Below are 23,526 nucleotides of genomic sequence, written 5' to 3' on the forward strand. Positions count from 1 at the left end.
TAAAAATGCCTAGAAGATAACTTAGGAAAAATCTAGATAATTCTGAGTTTGGTGATGACTTTTTAGACACAATTCCAAAGGCATGATTTATAAAAGAAAGAATTGATAAGCTGGACTTCATTAAAATTAAAATTTTCTGTTTCATGACAGACACTATCAAGGGAATACAAGACACACCACAGGCTCAGAGAATATATTTGCAAAAGATACATCTTATGAAGGACTGTTATTCAAAATATACAAAGAGCTCTTAAAAATCAACAGTAAAGAAATAATCAACCCAATGAAAAAAGTGACCAAAACTTTCACAGACACCTCATTAAAGAAGATATACAGAAGGCAAATAAGGTTAAGAAAATATTCTCCACATTATATATCATTATTGAATACATATATAATGGCCAAAATCTGGAATACTGACATCACCAAATGCTGGTGAAAATGTGGAGCAACAGGAGCTCTCACTCATTGTTAGTGGGAATGCAAAATGGTATATCCACTTTGGAAGACAGTTTGGCAGTTTCTTTCAAAGCTAAACATACTCTTACCACACACTCCAGCCATTATCCTCCTTGGTATTTACCCAAAGGACTTGAAAACTTATGTTCACAGAAAAACCTGCACACAGATTTTATAGTAGCTTTATTCATAATTGCCAAAACTTTGAAGCAACCAAGATATGCTTCAGTAGGTGAATGGATAAAGAAACCTTGCTACATCCAGACAATTGAATATTACTCATGCAATAAATAAATGAGCTATCAAGTCACAAAATGGAGGAAATATAAATGCATATTACTAAGTATAAAGAGCTAATATGAAAAAATTACATACTGTGTGATTCTAATTACATGACATTCTGGAAAAGCTATTCAAGACAATAAAAAGATCACTGAACTATTGTTGTTCAACAGGGAATTGAACAAGAGCAAGGGGTAGAAAGTTTATTCAAATAAATTACAACAGAAAACTTTCCAAAACTTGAGAAAGAGATCAACATCCAGATGCAGGAAGGTTAGAGAAAGCCAGTTGCAAGTTAATGAAGACTACCCCAAGGCACATAATAAACTCTCAAAAGTGAAAGACAAAGAGAGGATCCCAAAAGCAGCAAGAAAAAAGCAAACAGCATTTATAGGAGCTCTAATTCATCTGGCAACAGACTTTTCAATGGAAAACTACAGACCAGGAAGGAGTGGGAAGACATTGTTCAAAATCCTGCCATTTAAGAATACTATATCCAGCAATGCTATCATTCAAAAATGAAGGAACGATAAAGTCTTTCCCAGAAAAACAAAAGCTGAGAGAATTCACCACCACACACACACAAAAAGAAGCTAATGAGAATTCTTCAATCTGAAAACAAAAACAAAAACAAAAAATAAAACACTAACTTGCAAAAAGAAAACATCTGAAGATATAAAACCCACTGGTAAAATTAAGTACATGGACAAACTCAGAATACTCTAATACTGTAGATGTGATATGTAATTCATTCATAACTCTAGTATGAACCCCAAAAGGTAAAACTATCAAAAACAACAATAGCTACAGCAGCCAGTTAAAAGATAGGCAATATAAAAATATGTAAATTGAGACAACATAGACTAAAAATTGGGGAGAGAATTAAAGTGTATTTTTTTCATTTTCTTTGTATCTATTCTCTCATTTATAATCTGAGTTGTCACCTCTTTAAAATAATTTGTTATATGTATAAGCTTTTAATATTATAGGCCAATATCACTGATGAACATAGATCAAAATATCCTCAAAAAATTACTAGCAACCTAGACTTAACAACACATTAACAAGATTATTCACCATTATCAAAGGGAATTCATCCCAGGGATGCAAAGATGGTTCAATGTATAATATATAAATCAATAAATGCAATAAACCACATTAACAGAACCAAGAACAAAAACCATATGATCATTTCAATGATGCTGAAAAAGCATATGATAAAATTCAACATTGCTTTGTGATTTAAAAAAATGAATTGGGTATAGAAGGAACATATTTCAAAGTAATAAAGGCCATGTGACAAACAGATAACTAATATTAAACTGAACAGGAAAAATTGAAAGCTTTTCCTACAAGATCTGGAAGAAGACAAATATGTCTAATGTCATCACTTTTATTCAATATAGTACCGGAAGTCCTGACCAGAGCAATTAGCAATTAGGCAAGAGAAAGAAATAAGAGGCACCCAGATTGGAATGGAAGAAGTGAAATTAGCCTTGTTTGAAGATGACATGGTCTTATATTTAGAAAAACCTAAAGACTCCACTAAAACAGTAGTTAGAACTGATAAATGAATTCGGTAAGGTTGTAAGATATAAAATGAACATATAAAACTCAATAGCATTTCTACACATCAACAATGAACAATCTGAAAAAATCAAGAAAATGATCTCATTTACAATAGCTACGAAGAATATAAAATGACTAGTAATCAATGTAATCAAATAAGTTAAAGATCTCTACAAGAAAAACCACAAAACAGTAATAAAAAAATGGAAAAGAACACACAAAAACTGGAAAGATATTCATGCTTATGTACTGGAAGAATTAATATTGTTAAAATATCCATTCTACTGAAAGCAATTTAAAGAGTCGATGCAATCCCTATCAAAATACCAATGAAATGCTTTACAGAAATAGAAAAAAAAATTCTAAAATGTATATGGAACTACCAAAGAGCCAGAATAGGCAAAGTAATTGTGAGCAAACAAAACAAAGCTGGATGCATACCACTATCTGATTTCAAAATTTACTGCAAAGCTATAAGAAGAAGATCAGCATAGTTTGGCATAAAGACACATATACTAATGGAACATAACCTAGATATAAATAACCTAGATATAAACCTAGATATGAATGCACACATTTATAGCCCACCCATTTGTGTTTTTTTTTTTCAAGATGGTGTCTCGCTCCTGCCCAGGCTGGAGTGCAGTGGCGCAATCATGCCTCAGTGCAGCCTCAACCTCCTCGGAATTAGGTGATCCTCCCACCTCAGTCTCCTGAGTAGCTGAAACTACAGGTGCGCACCACCATGACCGGCTAATTTTTGTATTTTTTTGTTGAGATGGGCTTTCACCATGTTTCCCAGGCTAGTCTCGAACTCCTGGCCTCAAGTGATCCACCTGCCTTGGCCTCTCAAAGTGGTGGGATTACAGGTGTGAGCCACAGTGCCCAGCCCAGGCAACTCATTTTTCTACAAAGGTGCCAAGAATACACAATGGAGAAAAGAGTGTCTTCAATAAATGGTGCTCGGGAAACTGGATAACCATAGGCAGGACAATGAAACTAGAGCCCTATCTCTCACTATACACAAAAATAAAATAAAAATGAATTAAGTTCTTTAATGTAAGACCTGAAACTATGAAACTAATAGAAGAAAACACTGGGGAAATGCTGGAGTACATTGGTCTGGGCAAAGGTATAAGACCTTAAAAGCACAGGCAACCAAAGCAAACATGGACAAATGGGATTGTATCAAGCTGAAAAGCTTCTGCACAGCAAAAGAAACAATCAATAAAAGGAAGAGACAACCCACAGAATCAAAGTATTTGCAAATTATCCATCTGACAAGGGATTAATAACCAGAATATGTAAGGACTTTAAAAGACTTAATAGCAAAAATAATCATCATAATAATTTGATTTAAAAATCGGCAAAAGATCTGAACAGACATTTCTCAAAAGGACACATACAAACAGCCAATAGCTATATTAAAAAATGCTCAACATCACTAATCAAAGAAATGCAAATCAAAACCACAGTGAGCTATCATCTCCATGAAGTTAAAACGTCTTTTATCAAATAGACAGGGAATAGCAGATGCTACTCAGAATGCGGAGGAGGGGGAACCCTCTTATACTGTTGGTGGGAATGTCAATTAGTACAGTCACTATTGAAAACTGCACTGAGGTTCCTCAAAAATGGAACTACCATTATGACCCAGCAATTCCACTACTTGGTATATATCCAAAAGAAAGGATATCAATATATTGAAAACTTACTGAACTTCCATGTTTATTTCAGCACTACTCACAATATCCAAAATACGGAATGAACCTAAGTGCCCATCAGTGGATGAGTGGGTAAAGAACATGTGGTGTATATAGACACAAGGGAATATTATTCAGCCATAAATATTCTAAACATTCTTTTAAAAGAATGAAACAAAATCCTGTCATTTGCAGCAACATGGATGGAACTGGAGGCCATTATGTTAAGCGAAATAAGTTAGGTTCAGAAAGAAAAATATTATCAGATGTTCTCACTCATATGTGAGAAGTGAAAAAGTGTATCTCATTAAAATAGAGAGTATATGAGTGGTTATCAGAGACTAGGAAGGAAGATTAATGGTAGAAATATACAGTTTGATAGAATAATAAGACCTAGCGTTTGATAGATCAGTGGGGTGAATATGGTTTACAATAGTCTATTGTATATTTCAAAATAGCTAGAAGATAATTATTTAAATGTTTCTAGCCTAAAGAAAAGACAAATATTTAAAGTGGTGGACATCCCAGTATCACTGATTTGATCTTTGTAAATTGTGTGAATGTATTAAATTATCACATGTACCTGAAAGTATATACAGCTTTTATCTATCAATAAAAAATAAAAACAAAAAGTAAAATCCAGCTATTGTTCTTCCTACCCCCAGTCATCTGAACCCTTTCTGTTCTCCATGCCTGCTCCAAAAAGGTAAACAGGGTTTTCACAGTCATTTGTATAATTTGTCAATGCCCTGAAGTCCAATTCATATGACTAGACGACTGCATAGATTTGTCTATTTTTGATTTTTGTTCTGCAACGTGCAGCTTATTCATATCACTAGACGGCTGCATAGATATGTTTATTTTTAATTGTCGTTCTGCAGTGTGCTGCTTACTTCCACGTACCAAGAATTGGCACTTTTCTGGTCACTGAAGTAATAATTCACAGTTATTTTCAAAGACACATTAACTCGGGGTGAGAATCGGGGGGATGGGGGGGGGGGGAGTAATATTGCTTCCTGATTGAAAACTCCCAGAGAGCAGCGTCTTCGTTTTATTCGCCTGAGCGTTCTCAATGTGCCGCGCCGGAAGCCCCTGCTGTCTGCGGGACTCGCACCGCCCTCCTACTTACGCGCCAGCTGGGCTGGGGAGGTGCCTGGCCGGGTGCCGACTCTTGCCGCACTCGCTACCCCGCTAGGATCTGACAGCTGCCTCCGCCAGACATCTTTATCCCCGCAGCTCCGACCCGGTCTCTCCTCGCTTCTGGGCAGCGGCGCCTACAACTGGGGTACGTGCCTGGTTTGGGGAGCGGCTCCCACACGCGGGCACCAGGTTATCCGCTCTTGCGCCTAAGAAAGGGGCAGGAAGCTGCGAAGGTGAAGCCAGGGATAGTGCACGCCTTCCTGGACCTGGGACGTTTTCCTGGCGCTTCCGGACGGCAGGGGCGTAGCTGCGCCTGACTGAGACCCCTGCCGGTCCTGACGAGGACGCGGGTGGGGAGGATGGGTGCGGATCTGGGGAGTGCCTGTCTTGGTTCGTCTTGGCTCACCCTGCTGGAGCGGGGAAACAGGTGCAGACATTCAGGCCGCCCAGCCCACCCTGCTGAAGTACTCACTGGGGGCGGGAGGAGGCTGTGACTCCTCGGACCACTAGGACCCCAGGACTCGGGGCCGTGCACCTGGAGGCCCAGGAGGGGGCAGGGCCGCCTGCGGGATGGGGGCGTCGAGGAGCCTCTAGGTCTGTAGCCTGGGGCCACCTGGCCACAGGTGACCCTGCAGGGAACAGTGCGTTGGAACTTTCTGAGAAGAATGGAGACCCTCGAGAGAGAACTAGGGGCGGGTCCCAAAGGCAGCCTGGACCCTGCGCCTCCCCCAACACCTTTTCCAAGAATGAGCGCATGGGTGTCACAGCCCTCTCTGGCCTCCAGAGTTCGGCCAACACCACAGCACTTTTGAGGTCGTCCAGGCCTGCAGAGATCATCGTGAGGGACATTCCACATCTGTTTTAAATGAACTCATTGCAAGATAAAATATTTCAAAATTCATTATCCTTAAGCTAAGAGAAGATTGGGTGTGTGGGGGGGTGCATTTTAATCGTATTTAGATTTTGTCGTGTAAGATAAAATTGGCACTGGCATTAGTTTCTTCTCACCCATCCCTTAAAACTCAGTTTTGGAAAACATAAGTTATAGCAAATTAATATTCAGCACTGTAGGGGTCTAATTGTGCCTGACGACGGAAGTGTGACCGAGAGCTGTAATCTCCCTGTTGTAGTTCATAGGCCTGATGTGTTGAGTCACGTTTGTGTTTGATCCTGGGTTTCCTTGTATTCTGGGTTTAAACAATGTGCACGGTGATGATGTGAAACTAAGAGAGGAAGCAAACAGTGGACAAGAGATTTTCGCGGAGTTTTGGAGGAGGAAAGAGAATAGAAGAATGAGACGGGTGCCCTCAGTGCCTTTTGTGGGGTGGGGGTGGGAAATTACCTATAAAGAGCTGTGAGGCTTCACGCTGGAGGCACTAATTACCTGCAATGACAGGAGGGAAATGCAGGGCTGAGAAATAGGGGCCTTGGTCTAAATCTGTTTACAGAATGGTTTGATTCCCCTGATGCCAGTACCCACCTTGGCAACCAACCACCCTCCCTCCCCTAGGCAGCTACCCAGTAGCAGACCAATGTCTCACCCCTACAGGATCTGGTGGTCAAACGCAGGGACCCACAGGTTCTGTGAGGGGATAGAGGAAGGCACCAGGCTGGAAACCAGCTAATGGCCAAGTGAAAGTCCCCTCAGTCCCCGACCCCACCTGCTTCCATACCACCAGAAGATTGGTGTCTCGAAAAACCCACTGGTCTCAGAAAAAAAGACCTTCATTTCCTGGTTCCTCAACAAAATCACATTGCAGTGAATCACCTTTCCCTCCCAGAGCCTCCACCCTTACAGCCAAAATGACCTACCCATGTAAAGAGAATTTCTAATCAGTGTTTTCATTTTAAACATGGACTGGAAAGTTCGGCATTTCTGGAGAAGCCCATGTATGAAGAGAGAGATCTAAATAATAAGATTTAGTGTTTATCTAAATAAACACTTAGTGTTTAGATAACCACAATGGCAAAGACATCTGAGAAAGTGAGGCAGCACCAGAAGCAGAAGACAGCACAATAAAACTATAAATGATGTTCTCTAGGGAATTAAAACTGAATGCTGTGAAAAAGGAATAACAGGGCATAAGTAGGATTTTTTGGAAATCAAAATTTTACTAGCTTAAATTTTAAAAATTAATAGAGGCCAGGTGTGGTGGCTCACACTTATAATTCCAGCACTTTGGGAGGCTGAGGTGGGAGGATCACTTGAGGCCCAGGAGTTCAAGGCCAGTATGGGCAACATGGTGAAACGCCATCTCTGCCAAAAAATGCAAAAATTAGCCAAATATGGTGGTGCATGCCTGTGGCCTCAGCTACTCAGATGGGTGGGGGGACCTGAGACAGGAGGATTGCTTGCGCCTGTGAGATCGAGGCTGCAGTGAGACATGATCACAGCACTGCACGCCAGTCTGGGTGACAGAGTGAGACCTTGTCTCAAAAAAAAAAAAAAAAATTAATAGAAAGATTAGAGGATAAACCCACAGATGTCTTTCGGAAAAATGGAACAAAATATCAAAGTGATGTAAAACTTGGTAATTGGAAGATTAAAGGGGAGTTTTCAAACCTGAATGCCTATCAGGGTGTTGTGCCCTGGGTGAGGTAGCGGATGTGCCAAATATTGATCCCTACAACTCGGGATAGCTGGGTGAGATCTGGGTGGCTGGAGTTGGTCATTCCTGTAATGGGCAGTTTCGTTTATCCCAAGCTGCTGTTCATATATTTTCTGAGAGTGACAGGGCATGAAGAGGATTGGGAAATTCCAGATGAGGGGTTCAATCCAAGAGTTCTAGCACCTGACTAACAGAAGGAACAGAAAAATAAAACAGAGAATCTGTCTGGAGGAAATTGACAAAAAGTACAATAAAAAATCTTGAATTGCTAGATTGAAATGGCTCACCAAGTGCCCCACAAAAATGATGAACTGGGTTCACAGGACACAGTCTTTGTGACATTTTAGATGACCAGGGATAACGATAAAGTTTCGTAAGCTTCTAAAGAGGGGTAAACTGGAAGCGGGGAGAGAACTGGGATCTGAGTGTCATTAGACTTCTCAACAGCAAAACTAAAGGCTGGAAGGCAAAGAAGCAATGCCTCAAGACTTCGGAGGTAAAATGATTTGCAATCTGGATTATGGACTCGGCCAAATGATCAATAGTATCTAATGGAAGAATAAAGATATTTTCAAATATGCAATCCATCAAAGTTTGTGCATTCTGTCTTAGAAAGCTATTGCTCCATCAAAACAAAGGAGTAAACAATGAAGCAGAAAAAACATGAGTTTAAAACAAAGGACATTGGCGAAGGGTTGTCTTAGATGAGATAAGGTTGCTGCACACAAAAGAGCAATGGGTTCAGAAAGGAATAGAGTCAGCAATATCAGTGATCAATAGCAGTGGGTGCAACACATTGGAATTATGAAAGAGAAGGTAGTACAATTGAGCCCCAGTGGACAGCCTCTAAATGAAAGTATGTTTCAGAAAGGGAAGATGTATAAAATCTTTAAATGCCAATTGGATTTACACATGATATACTTAGGAACTAAAAATAAACATCCATTCCAGTTTTGTCACTGGTAAGGCGTTAGAAGAGCAGCAGTGTTTTTGGTCAGTACGTAAACTCATATGCTGCCTGAGTGTCCAAAATTCATACCTTACAACTCTCCTCCTTTAAAAGAAACCAGCAGAGATGCTGATACCATGTTTTTGGAGAATCTAGCTTACTGTATTTATAAGTGTTTAACTTTGTAAGTTTGTTATTAAAGTTGTTTAAAACTTTAAAACATCTGATATATTAGAGTTTGTAATCAATGATTAATAAAACATCTGATAGGCTGGGCATAGCCTCTAATCCCAGCACTTAGGGAGGCCGAGGCAGGCAGATCACCTGAGATCAAGAGTTCGAGACCAGAATGGCTAACATGGTGAAACCCCGTATCTACTAAAAATAAAAAAATTAACCAGATGTGGTGGCATGTGCCTGTAATCCCAGCTACTCAGGAGGCTGAGGCATGAGAATCACTTGAATCCGGGAGGTGGAGGTTGCAGTGAGCCGAAATCATGCCATTGCACTCCAGCTTGGGTGACAAGAGCAAAACTCTGTCTCAAAATACATAAATAAATAATAAATAAATAAAGCATCTGATTATTAGACTTCATAATTAATGCTTAAACATTTAAAATATGACTTATTTGCTGTGTAAGCAGTATGCTTTAAAGTTTAAGAAAAAGATTAGGTTTATCATATTGGAAAACAATAAATTGATCAATAACTAAAGTATAATAGTAGGGAAAGTTGTTCTCTGCTTGTGAAAATTCTTTTCTGGTAATGAAAATTTTAGACTTTAAGAATGCTGCACTCTTCAGCAGACTGAAAGACTGTGGGAGATGAAAAATGGGATTGATAGGTTCTTCATATGTGGTTGAACATATAAAGTAATTACTAAAAATGTTTGACTGATCTGTAGAAAATTTAGGGGAAAATTTGCCAGAGATACATTGAAAACTAAAGAAATGAAGGAAAAGCAACATTAACATAAGGAAAAACAGCTAATGCCCCATTTCTTGGCTCGTAAAATGCAGATATTTACAGCACCTACCTCATCATGTTGTATGGATTAAATGAAATTTTGCAAGAAAAGGCCTAGTGTAGTTTTTGCATGTGTACCTATTTGCTCACTGAACAAAAGTATTAGCCATATTTATTAATAAATAAGAGTAAAAATACAATACATATGTAAGCCCACATTGATGTAATGTTGTTTTAAAATCCATTGTTTCAGGTTCACTGTCATGGACGCTCTATCAGAAGTAACTGGCATCTTTGCATTAAACCTTTTGAAAAAGCTAGGGGAAAATAACTCAAACAACGTATTGTTTTCACCCATGAGCATGTCGTCAGCCTTGGCAATGGTTTTCATGGGAGCGAAGGGAAACACTGCAGCCCAGATGTCTCAGGTACCTAGAGCCACTTCAAGACAACAATAAATGCTACTACTCAGTTGAGCTCTTCTACATTTCAATTCCCAAAGAAATTCCTCTTTTAACAGACAACTTTGATAGTATCATAGGATGTAGATGGAGAGTTGGCAGGATGGAGCATGTTACCACTGCCTGACCATCCGTGGTGACTTGGGGTCACTCATGTGGGTGCTTCTGCAGGCTACTGGGCTAGAAGGTCCAGGAAGGTCTCACTCACTTGTCTGGGTCTTGGTGCTGCTTGGTGGCTGGGGCCTTAGTTCCCTACAAGCAAGTCTTCCCATTCCTCCAGGCCTTTCTGTGTATCCTTGCTTTAGCACAGCTTGTGCTTCCTTACACCATAGTAGCTGGGTTATGAGAGAGCAAAAATGGAAGCTGCTAGGCTTTTTAAGGACAGTATCATATCTGCATTCTGATATTCACAGCAAGTCACAGGACCAGCCCGGATCCCACAGGAGGGGAGAGAGACTCCATCTTTTGATGTCAGGAGGAGCCTGTGCATGCAGAGATGGAACATATGGTTGGCAGCTGTGTTTTCAGACAAACTACCACAAATAGTGAACATAAATAACTAGATACATTTTGTTAGGATTTGCAAAAGGCATTTCCACTCATACTAATACTTAGAAAACTTTGGTTTCCTTTAGGAAGTAATTATAGGCAGGACTGAGAAGAGCTATAGGTAGGGAGACTGGGTGGCTTTCAAGACACTTTTCATCTTTAATTAATCATCATTTAAGCTACAATAAGGATCTGTAAACCTCTTAGTGAAAGTTTAGTGTTTTGCCTATTTCTTGAAGTCAGGGAATACTGAAAATGTTATTTTCCTCTGTGTTTTTGTTTTGTTTAATTTCAGGCACTTTCTTTTAGTAAAATTGGAGGTGAAGATGGAGATATTCACCAAGGTTTTCAGTCACTTCTCACTGAAATTAACAGAACTGGCACTCTGTACTTGCTTAGAACTGCTAACCGGCTCTTTGGAGAAAAGTCTTATGACTTCCTCTCAGTAAGTCATACTTGTTTTTCATTGGAGAAAATAAAGATAGTAATGGGTGATGGACAGTAGTAGAAAGAATGTGGGCTATGAACTCATACAGGTGGGCTTGAATCCAGGACTCCATTCAGGAACCTCACACACTCCTCTGATTCCATTTTATCATTTATAAAATGGGTCTTAGAGCAAATACTGCCCAGTTTTGTGAAGCTTTAATGAGACAATCTTTATAAAAGAATGTACATACATTTACAATTGGAAAAGAATCAGCCAAAACAAAGAAATGATCAAAATGAGTATTTCTGGTAATTGCTTTGCAGATATTGTTAACGTTTTTGTGCATTGTGACACTTTCTTAACGTTTTACACATTTTAATATTTTGATTCACTTTTTAGACACTGAAAATCTTTTAAAACTTATTTTTGGCTAATTATACTGGTCGTATTTGTTGACAGTGCTTTTATGACATTTAAATTTTATTTTTATTTTTTAAATTTATTTATTTATTTATTTTTGAGATGGAGTCTCACTCACTCTGTCGCCCAGGCTGGAGTGCAGTGGCACAATCTCGGCTCACTGCAGCCTCCACTTCCCAGGCTCAATGATTCTCCTGCCTCTGACTCTCAAGTGGCTGCAATTACAGGTGTGTGCCACCACACCTGGCTAAGTTTTGTATTTTTAGTAGCGATGGCATTCCACCATGTTGGCAAGGCTAGTCTTCAACTCCTGACCTCAAGTGATCCGCCCGCCTTGGCTTCCCAGAGTGCTGGGATTACAGGTGTGAGCCACTGCGCCTGGCCACGACATTTTTATTTTTAAAAACCAAAACTGCTCAAGTTATTTCTTGATCTATGAAAACACAAATAATGTATATAAACCAAGAGTCCTCATCAACATAGTTCCAACCCCATTACTCTCCTTTTCAATGTCTGAGCTTTTATAGATTTGAGGTGTATCCTCCTTCACATCCAGAAATTTTGCTTTGTGAGTTTTCCCCCCATATAATATTATTATACTATACATATTGCTTTATACTTTGTGGTCTTTTACTTAACAATGTGTCTTAAATTCTTTCCACCTCAGTCTATGTGAATCTGCATCACTCTTTTTAACCATTGTCTGATATTCCTAAGTACGGGTGTATCTTGATGTAGGAAACATTTCTTTCCTTGATGAACATTTCAGCTGTATTTAACCAGGGCCATCACAGACAGTAATATCCTGTGCACAGTTGCATTCGTATGTGCGTAAGTTACTGTCTAAAATGGATTTGCAGAAGGAAGGGAATGAAACTTTGAGGTTTTAATAAATACCGCCAAGCTGCTCACCACAGTACTGTCGCCATTTTACAATCCCGAAGGCGTATTTGTAGAGTGTTCATTTCCACCCACCATCAGCAACACCGCATATTGTTAACTTTTAAAGCTTTTGGTTATTAGTGGAATTAAACAATTTTTCTTATGTTTATTGAGCATTTCTATCTTTTCTGTGAATTACCTATTTACGTATTATTTTACACATTTCCCCATGGGGATGGATGTCTTTTTCTTACTGATTTATAAGAATCATATATGTTTAGAATATCACTCTTACTGTGTTATATGGTTTTATTCATTATTTTTCAAACTTGTTTCAGACTCTAAATTAATTGTTTCAAAACGAATTGGTATAAAGTGAAGGTTGTAAGGCATAAAGTCAAATATTTATAAGATTTGTATATGGTATTGTGATTTTTACAGCTTATTTTTGTAGTCTTAGCTACTATTAACTTTATTACCAGCTTTTTATTAGTTTTCTATACAAAGACAATCAAAATGTTAACAAACAAATATCCATTTTTGGTGACTATTTTAAGAAAATCATTGATATTTTAAATGTTATTTTGATACTGAAATGTAAAATAAAGAGATGAGAATTATTTGTCATCTGTTTCTCATTAATTAATTAATTATTCTTATTTCCAAGAATCTGGCACCAATAGCAATATATAATTAGATGTTATTTTACTTTGACTAGTGATGGCTTGTAAAATAGTAACTTAAATAGCAAACAATTATTTTAAAACATGTTTAATAGATAAAAAGATCATCTAGGGGTGCAAAAAGTCATCAATATGTGAGAATCGTCAGTTTACTTTCAGATTATTTTTCATATTGGGAGATGTAAACAATTTCCAAACCACTGAAAAACAAGCAGAGCCAGCAATCTTGGCAAGGCATGAATTATGGGAGGGTTAAGTGAAATAATGTACATAAATCAGTTATGTAGTGCCTGAAACATAGCAAGAATTCAAAAATGCTACATGAAAAGGTGATATTTCATAGGAATTCACAGTTATCTGGTGAGGTGTAGCTATTACTGCTTCCTTTTTCTACAGGAGAGAACATGGAGGCATAAAGAGATTAAGAAAATGTTTGAAGGTCACACAGCTAGTAAGTTGCAGAAATTGTGTTCCTAACTACTGTCACATTTCCTCTCCAATGCTATGCTGAAATAGAAGTAGAAAATTCTGTAAAAACAAAACAAAACAAAACAAAAAACCCCCACAAAATTCTGAAAAGGGGAATTAAATAGTTAGCTGTGAGTAGTTTGAGGGAAAGTTTGGAAAACAATTCTATGGTGCACGATCAATAAATTAGTTATTTCAGCCCATTTAATTTCCACCAAATTTCCTGCTTTTATATGACATAATGTAGGTTTTTGTTAATATCATAATTCTACAGACTATATTAACTAAATATAGTTTGATTATTTATTTATTTATTTATCTATTTATTTATTTATTTTGAGACGGAGTTTTGCTCTTGTTGCCCAGGTTGGAGTGCAATGGCACAATCTCGACTCACAGCAACCTCCACTGCCTGGGGGGGTTCAAGCGATTCTCCTGCCTCAGCCTCCCAAGTAGCTGGGATTACAGACACCTGCCACCATGCCTGGCTAATTTTTTATATTTTTAGTAAAGACATGTTGGCAAGGATGGTCTTGATCTCTTGACCTCGTGATTTGCCCGCCTTGGCCTCCCAAAGTGCTGGGATTATAGGTGTGAGCCACCACGACCGGCCTAGTGTGAACTTTTTTTGCAAAGTTGATTGTAGTCTGAAACATTCACTAGCTATATGTGGTTACTAAGGTTTCCACGAAATTAATTAAAATTAAATAAAATTAAATGTTTAGCTCCTCAGTCCAACTAGCCACATTTCAAGTGCTCAATAGCCGATGTGGCATTACTTGGGACATTGCAGATTTACACCATTCTCATCATCCCAGAAGGTTCAGATGGAGATTGCTGGCCTAGAATTGTGTATTTTTCCAATATAATTTATGGAACGGTAGACTCATATTTATATTCTGTTGTTCTGAAATGAAGAGGCAGCCATAGCACTTGCTGCACTCAACAAATTTGATAGTTTGTAGGAGTGGCAGATTTTATAGTCACAGAATCTCAAAGCCTTGAAAAACAAAGTTGAGTTCAACTATGTTCTTACTCATTTTCTGCCTGCAGGATTGGTCTATTTCTCATAAAGGTGTGTTGAAATCTCCAATTATAAAAGTGAATTTATTTGTTTCTTCTTTTAGCTATCAGTGTTTGTCTGAAGTATTTTGATGTTCAATTATTAGGTGCATGCATGTAAGAATGGCCAGGTCTTCTTGAATAATTCTCTGTGTCTTTAATCATGTCACTGATGCACTGCTACTGTCTTCAGGGATCCAGCAGGTCATGAAAATTATTTGATATGCAGACCACTATATTACTTAGTTTACAAGCTAAGAGTAAATATTGCTGAAGAGAATTAGGACTTTTGGTTAATTCCTTATATTTGTAAATGTATGCTAAATCATAATATTATTGATTTTCTGATGTGGCACAATGAAGAAGTAAGCTGTTGGTCTTATTTCTGTAGCTATAAAATTATGTTGCTTGGTTTATCCTAGTGTTTTACAGATTCTTGCAGCAAATTCTACCAAGCAAAAATAGAAAACTTTGACTTTGTTAATGATACAGAGACTTGCAGAAGACGCATAAATGCCTGGGTTGCTGATAAGACTGAAGGTGAAAATATATCGTCATTCTATTTCAATAATATTTTAATAGTTTTACTTTACAAAATTGTCAAATATAAAAGGAGTGATTTTTTCTCTAATTATGCAAATCTTAAAAATTTGCTTCTGAAATATTGCCAATGGATAGAAATTTTCTCTAGCTTTATCCCCACTCTTACCAAGTATCTGATGTTTCTCAATATTCAGTACATTTCTTCCAGAACAATCTACATTTCAATTGACTTTTCTGGTTAGTACTAAGTAGGTTTTATTTTCATTAATAATAATAAAATTTCCTTCTTCTTAATTTAAACTGTTCTTTACACTTGCTACAACTGCTCACTTTTTTGATAATTCTTTGTTTCTTTCTTTATGCCATAGTCACCAATTATTCCTTTCTACCTAATCTATTATCAGTTCATCCTCTGCCTATAAATATCTGCTTGTTTGTTTTATGCACTCTTTTCAAGTTGTGGAATTCTTCTTCCTAGAGCTTATATTCAATTTCAACTGTTTGTTGCAGTGTTGTTACTATGGTTGTTTTAAGGACAAGCGTCCCTTTACATGGTTATATTTCATGACACCATGAACTCCTTTCATGCATAGTTGCCTTCTCAAAGAGACCACACAATCTGAATATCCCTCCTGATACAAGCATCAAGGAATACATTTAGGTAAATGGTTCTTTAACTCTTCTTTACAGGTAAAATTACAGAGGTGCTGCCTTGAGGTTCAGTCGATTCATTGACTAAGCTGATTCTCGTGAATGCCATCTACTTCAAAGGAAACTGGGATCATTCATTTGAGAAATACAAAACTAGGGAAATGCCTTTTAAAATCAGCAAGGTGAGTATTTTGCACTATCAAAGGTGATTTTAGAAAGTGTCCTATTGGTTTTAACACCTGCAAGAAGCTTAACTTCAATAACTTTGACTGGACATGACCCTTTGGTAGTTCAGCAGCTGGACTCCCCTCCAAACCTTGAGACTTTTCTCCTTCCCTTTATCTCTTTTTGGTGTCTCAACCAACGTGGTTACATACTCCCAGGCCTCTTGTCCAGCACCCTATCTCATCTCATCTATACTGGGTACTGTCTATACCACAAATCTAAGTGTACAGAGTGTATAGCCACTGGCTTCCCAAAGCTTGTGAGATAAAGTTCAAACTCCATGGTATGATGCGATCCTTCATGATCTGGATCCTGCCTGTTTCTCTATCTTCATTTGCCTTTGTACCTTCCTGCTCCTTTCTTTCTGCCAGCGTTCCCACCGAGATGCCTTTCTTGACAATGCACCTCCCCAAGCTGTCTCCTCCTCTAAGCTGTCACAGTGACCCCTGCCTGTCTCCCTGGTGGCATTGGAGTGGTTGAATCAGGTGTCTTCTTTTCCTGCTCTGCTTGTTGCTGTTTGAGTGTAGAGAATGCTACAAGTGCCTAGCACACACATGCACTCAGTAAGTACTGAACCAATGAATTATGTTCAGTCTTTTTTTAATAATAAAGATATTAAACAAGCACAAATTTTTGCTTAAAACCAAGTGAGCAAAAACATATACACAGGACAGAGTTTAGCTACCTCCAATTTTGAATATATTATTTGCAGAAGGCCCTTTATCTTTCTCTAAATCTTATTTATTCTTTCTTTTTTGTTTAGCTCTAGAAATGTTTGGACATACATAAAAGTAGACAGAATATGTTAATTAAGGTAATTATTGATCATTCACCATTAGTTAAATCTTTCAGGCCAATGTGAGCCTAAATCTTCAGTTTCTCAAGAAATATATTTTTTTTTCTAGCTTTATTTTGAAATGAACTGTCATATTTTCTCCTGGCAAAATATTTCTCTCCTTGAAATTCATTTTAATAAGATGTATGTTAGGATGTCATTGAAAACCCTGCTCTTAGTGTTTACACTCCTGAAGTTCATCTCCCTTAACAGGAAGTCTGGAGGTGGCCAGAGGCCAGGGCTGATGTGGGATGTGGGTGAAACTTCCAGGGACCAAACCACTCTACTTCTGCTATGTCATTTTTAGAACATTACCTATTTCCTCATGGTCTCACGATAGTTCAGGCATTAAGCCCAAAATGCAGGCAAGAAGTTAGAAGAACATATACCCAGTAATGGGATGACTGGGTCAAATGGTATTTCTAGTTCTAGATCCTTGAGGAATTGCCATGCTGTCTTCCACAATGGTTGAACTAGTTTACAGTTCCACCACCACTGTAAACGTGTTCCTGTTTCTCCACATCCTCTCCAGCACCTGTTGTTTCCTGACTTTTTAATGATTGCCATTCTAACTGGTGTGAGATGGTATCTCATTGTGATTTTGATTTGCATTTCTCTGATGGCCACTGATGACGAGCATTTTTTCATGTGTCTGTTGGCTGCATAAATGTTTTCTTTTGAGAAGTGTCTGTTCATATCCTTTGCCCACTTTTTGATGGGGTTGTTTGTTTTTTCTTGTAAATTTGATTGAGTTCTTTGTAGGTTCTGGATATTAGCCCTTTGTCAGATGAGAAGATAGAAAAAATTTTCTCCCATTCTGTAGGTTGCCTGTTCACTCTGATGGTAGTTTCTTTGCTATGCAGAAGCTCTTTAGTTTAATTAGATCCCATTTGTCAATTTTGGCTTTTGTTGTCATTGCTTTTGGTGTTTTAGACATGAAGTCCTTGCCCATGCCTATGTCCTGAATGGTATTGCCTAGGTTTCTCCTAGGGTTTTTATGGTTTTAGGTCTAACATTTAAGTCTCTAATCCATCTTGAATTAATTTTTGTATAAGGTGCAAGGAAGGGATCCTGTTTCAGCTTTCTGCTTATGGCTAGCCAGTTTTCCCAGCACCATTTATTAAATAGGGAATCCTTTCCCCATTGCTTGTTTTTGTCAGAGATCAGATGGTTGTAGATGTGTGGTATTATTTCTGAGGCCTCTGTTCTGTTCCATTGGTCTATATCTCTGTTTTGGTACCAGTACCATGCTGTTTTGATTACTGTAGCTTTGTAGTATAGTTTGAAGTCAGCTAGAGTGATGCCTTCAGTTTTGTTCTTTTGGCTTAGGATTGTCTTGGCAATGTGAGCTCTTTTTTGGTTCCATATGAACTTTAAAGTAGTTTTTTCCAATTCTGTGAAGAAAGTCATTGGTAGCTTAATGGGGATGGCATTGAATCTATAAATTACCTTAGGCAGTATGGCCATTTTCATGATATTGACTCTTCCTATCCATGAGCATGGAATGTTCTTCCATTTGTTTGTGTCCTCTTTTATTTAATTGAGCAGTGATTTGTAGTTCTCCTTGAAGAGGTCCTTCACATCCCTTGTAAGCTAGATTCCTAGGTATTTTATTCTATTTGAAGCAATTGTGAATGGGAGTTCACTCATGACTTGGCTCTCCGTTTGTCTGTTTTCTATAAAGACACATGCACAAGTATGTTTATTGTGGCACTATTCACAATAGCAAAGACTTGAAACCAACTCAAACGTCCATCAATGACAGACTGGATTAAGAAAATGTGGCACATATACACCATGGAATACTATGCAGTCATAAAAAAGGATGCGTTCATGTCCTTTGTAGGGACATGGATGCAGGTGGAAACCATCATTCTCTGTAAACTATTGCAAAAACAGAAAACCAAACACCTCATGTTCTCACTCACAGGTGGGAATTGAACAACGAGAACACTAGGACACAGGAAGGGGAACATCACACACTGGGGCCTGTTGTGGGGTGGGGGGAGGTGGGAGGGATAGCATTAGGAGATATACCTAATGTAAATGACAAGTTAATGGGTGCAGCACACCAACATGGCACATGTATACATATGTAACAAACCTGCACGTTGTGCACATGTACCCTAGAACATAAAGTATGATAATAATAAAGAAGTTAGAAGAACAAAAGGGGTGGTGCAAAAGTCTTCTCCTGAGGCTCTACCATTTTACTTATAAAAGGAAACTTTTTCTATATTTCACTGACCAGAATTGTTTTACGCTTTAAGGAGGTGAATAATTATATCTTCCATTCTAGCCTCTATACTAGAGAAAGGCAATATAAAGTAGTTGCAATGGGTGGTAAGAACACCAACCTATTTGGTTCCTCAAAGAGCACGAGATTTTGATTTGATATTACTTCTTTCATTTTAATTCTAGTTAGTACTTCTCTTCCTAAATAAAACAAAACATCTACACAAATGAATATTTACTAAATAATTCAGTTAATATAGAAGACCAAGAATGGATCCTTTTCTATTGCAAGGTTAGAGGTTTGGAGGTTTGGAGGTGAGGAGAGGAATTCTCTAGGCCAGGAGTTGGCAAACTATGGACCACGGTCAAATCTAGCCCACCACCTATTTTTATGCATATAATTTTATTGAAACAACCGTGTTCCTATGTTTACATATTGTCTCTGGTTGTTTTAATCCCACAACAGCAGAGTTAAGCATAGATTGGGGGTCCTGAATCTGAAAATCTGAAATCTGAAATGCTCTAAAATCTGAAACTCTTTGAATATCATCATGATGCACAATTTACCAGGATTTTGGCTTTTGCTCTGAGTCAGAAGGGTTTTCAGTTGAGGAGTGATGTGACTTAAGTTTTAAGAGTCCCTCAGGCTACTGTACTGAGCATAACCACAAGGAAGATAAGAGCAGAAACAGGGCACCCAGGGCTAGGATGATAGCAGTGAAGGCAGCACAGGTTAGATTTTGGTTACATTTTACAAACGGGGCTGATATAATTTGCTCATGGGTCAGATCTGTAGTGTGAGAGAAAGGAGTCAAGGTTAACTCCAGGGCTTTTGACAACTGGAAGGATGGAGTCCCTGTGAACTGAGATGGGGAAGAAAATAGAAGGCGCAGACCTGGAAGGGAATGGGGGAACCCAGAGTTACATGTTAGACTGGAGGTTTCTTTTATATGTTCAGATGCAGATGTTGAGTAGGCAGCAAAATGGAATGTCTGAACTACTGGGGTGAGCTCCAGGCCAGAGGTACAAATTTGGGTTTCCTATTTAGATTCATGACACTCAATGACATTATAGGGGAGAAAAGAAATCTTTTTCTTTGATCTTCCCAGGTTCTCTGGCTGGGGCCCTAATAAATTAAAATAACATAAGACAATTAACAAGAGAAAAACAAACAGAAACTTATTAACATGTGCATCCCACATACCCATGGGAGAACTCAGTGATGAGTAACTCAAGTGGGTGGTTAGAATTGGTGGTGTATTTACCTAACTTACTAGGGGAAAGGGAGGGGAAGGAATGGCACTTAGGGAAAAAGACATGACTTTGGGGAAAGAGAAATGGATCCTTCAGAGTAGAATAGATGGCAGATATAACAGTCAAATGACAATGCCTGGCTGGGTGTGTGCAGAGTTCTCGTCTTTAAGAAAATTAAGGTTGTTCCCAAGGAATTAACCTATGACAATTGAGTTCTTTTGAGGCCTTTTGGGAGGCTCTGCTTTTAAGTAGTTAAGATATTTCAGGAACTCAAGTGCCTTCAGCTCAAAATAATTCTTAAGCCAAAGTGGTGTATTTTGGGGTGGCATATCCTGGTTCCCTTCAAGATCACCAAGAGAAAGTAAGGTAAAGATTGAGCCATGGGAACCCAGCGGTTGGAGATCGAGGTAATGAACATGACCCAGTAAAGGCAGGGGCGAATACAAGGTTCTAGAGACCAAGGGAAGAAAGCATTACCGCAGACAGACACTTGCCAACTCTGTTGATTATGCCCAATATTCAACTCTTGTGTTTCAACTTAATGGTTAACTGTTTTCATTATAGAACAAAGGAAAACCTGTGCAACTGATGTCTCAAAAATCTACTTTTAAAATTACCTGTGCAAAAGAAATATTCACCGAAATTCTGGTGCTTCCCTATGTTGGAAAGGAGCTGAATATGATCATGCTTCCAGATGAAAACACTGATTTGGAAAAGGTAATGAGTGTTCAAAGTATGCATTGTATCATAGTAAAGGCTTCCAGATGATGCCTTTTAGGAAAAAACTTTGAAAATGTGCTTTGATCAGTGTTTCCTTGACATATTTGGCCACATGCCCTTTTCTGTTTTTATGGTTATATTCAGTGGGATGGTTTCTAAGTGTTGAACACCTTTTAGAAAATACTCTCATCCCAGAAAGGACTCAGACTGGGGACAGACCAGGTCAGAGTTCAAGGTCCTGCTTTACAATTTAGAAATGTGTGCTTTCTTAGCTTTTCCTTTCTATGAAAATTGATGTCGGTACTTCTCTGTGAGGGTTATTGCAGGATAAAGGGGATTGCCTATATAAGGCATTTGTTTCAATGCACAGAATATGACATTGACTAATATTAGTAGTCTTCACTCCAGCCTTGCCCAATAGTTGTGTTTTCCCCTCAGAAAGCAGTCATATGGGGAAGAGCTGCTGTGACTCTATGTATCACCAAAGGATCTTGTTAAAATGTAGATTTGGGTTTAGCAGGACTGGGGTGGAGCCTGAGATACTGCATTTCCACCAAGCTTCCAGGTGATGTTGAAGCCGCTGGCCCATGGAGCACACTGAGTACCAAGTTTGTAGAGAGTCAATGAAGACTTTTAGCAGGGCAGTAATTGACTTTTGAAGAAAGCTAATCCCTGTGGCTGCAATGGACAAATTGGAAGGAGCAAGAATGGAGACATATCAGAAAGCAGGCGCTGTGGCATTTCAAACAAGACGTGACAAGGGCCTGAATGAAGGCAGCAGCAACAAAGGTGGGGGAAGGGCCAAAAGGCCTAGAGGTTTTGGAAGTTAAATGAACAGAAAATGGTGATGGATTCATTAAAAGGGAGTTTGGGTGAAAGCAGAGACAAGTCTGAGATGCCCTACATCAACATGCTTTTCTTAAGATACAACAACCAACTTTATTTATTTATTTTTTTGAGACAGAGTCTCGCTCTGTCTCCCAGGCTGGAGTGCAGTGGCGCGATCTCGGCTCACTGCAACCTCCGCCTCCCAGGTTCCCGCCATTCTCCTGCCTCAGCCTCCCGAGTAGCTGGGACTACAGGCGCCCGCCACCACGCCTGGCTAATTTTTTGTATTTTTAGTAGAGACGGAGTTTCACCCTGTTAGCCAGGATGGTCTTGATCTCCTGACCTCGTGATCCGCCTGCCTCGGCCTCCCAAAGTGCTGGGATTACAGGCGTGAGACACCGCACCCGGCCAACAACCAACTTTAAAGAGGACAGTCATTCTCTTACAAATGTACTCCAGGTTGTAAGTTTCTGCCTCAGGAAAAAGGTTTGGCAGTTTCTAGAATTTAGGAATCAAAGCATTGAAATATAAAGTCATCTCCTACCTGAATGGTTCAGCATTCACGTGCTCTCTTCCATATGTATGCTGTCCAATATAGTAGCCACTAGCCACTTGGGATGATGTACACTGATATTAACGAAAATTAAATTTACAAAACAGGCCTTTCTTCGACAACACTGATCTAGATGTTTAAATCTCCAACTCTCTTGTTTTAGGTGGAGAAAGAACTTTCTTATGAGAGATTCATAGAATGGACAAACCTAGACACGATGCATGAACGAGAGATGGAAGTTTTCCTTCCTAGATTTAAACTAGAGGAAACTTACAACATGGAGGATGTCCTTCGCAGTATGGGCATGGCCGATGCCTTTGAACAGGACAGGGCAGACTTCTCAGGAATGTCGTCTAAGAAGTATCTGTACTTGTCCAAGGTCATGCACAAGTCCTTTGTGGAGGTCAATGAGGAAGGTACAGAAGCAGCAGCTGCTGCTGCCTGCAGGATAGTTTACCAGAGCTTAAGAATCATCCCCATATTCCGTGCAGACCATCCCTTCCTTTTCTTTATCCAGCACAGAAAAACCAATGGTATTCTCTTCTGTGGCCGGTTTTCCTCTCCATAAGGAAATAGTAGTCATTGGATATAATCCTTCTCTTTTCTCTAACTGACCTACTTTTCCTCTACGCTTTACAGTATGCCTGCAACTCAAAGTGACATTATCATTATTGTGGTGAAAAATGAGGTATTGGGAACCTGATTTTGAAATTCCTTGTTCAGAATGCTTGTGTGTGTTTGCATATTACATTTTTTCTAGGCCCTGAACTTGACATCCCCCAAGGATATTGTGGTGACTTTGGCAGTGGTATTCCTAAACATTTACCCAAATGACTTCCCTTAAAATGAAGTGTCTCCCCGTCCTCACTATTCTCCCACATTCCAATTGTCAGAGCTAAGTCCTGTGTCTTTACTTTGTGCAAGGTGTCACCCACATGTTCAGCTGTACTGTTCTTCTTATAAGCACAAGATAGATGTAAATGTTACTTCTTCTCTGCTCAATAGTATTGACATAGGGACCCATTTTTAAAGGGAGAATAGAGTGAAATG

At 38.8% G+C, this 23,526-nt stretch overlaps 1 protein-coding gene across 1 annotated transcript; it reads left to right on the forward strand.

Annotated features, from left to right (window-relative positions):
- Positions 1-5,163: 5,163 nt before the first annotated feature.
- On the forward strand, positions 5,164-23,078 carry LOC117062044 (serpin B6-like). Its single transcript, XM_033175146.1, is given in 7 exon segments — positions 5,164-5,298; positions 9,931-10,105; positions 10,983-11,132; positions 15,055-15,172; positions 15,866-16,008; positions 20,940-21,092; positions 22,640-23,078. Coding segments are annotated over 6 exon segments (1,134 nt in total). The 5' UTR covers positions 5,164-5,298; positions 9,931-9,940; the 3' UTR covers positions 23,045-23,078.
- Positions 23,079-23,526: the final 448 nt, after the last annotated feature.

Source organism: Trachypithecus francoisi, unplaced genomic scaffold (assembly GCF_009764315.1).
Source record: "Trachypithecus francoisi isolate TF-2019V2 unplaced genomic scaffold, Tfra_2.0 Contig01474, whole genome shotgun sequence".
NCBI classification, from domain to species: domain Eukaryota; kingdom Metazoa; phylum Chordata; class Mammalia; order Primates; family Cercopithecidae; genus Trachypithecus; species Trachypithecus francoisi.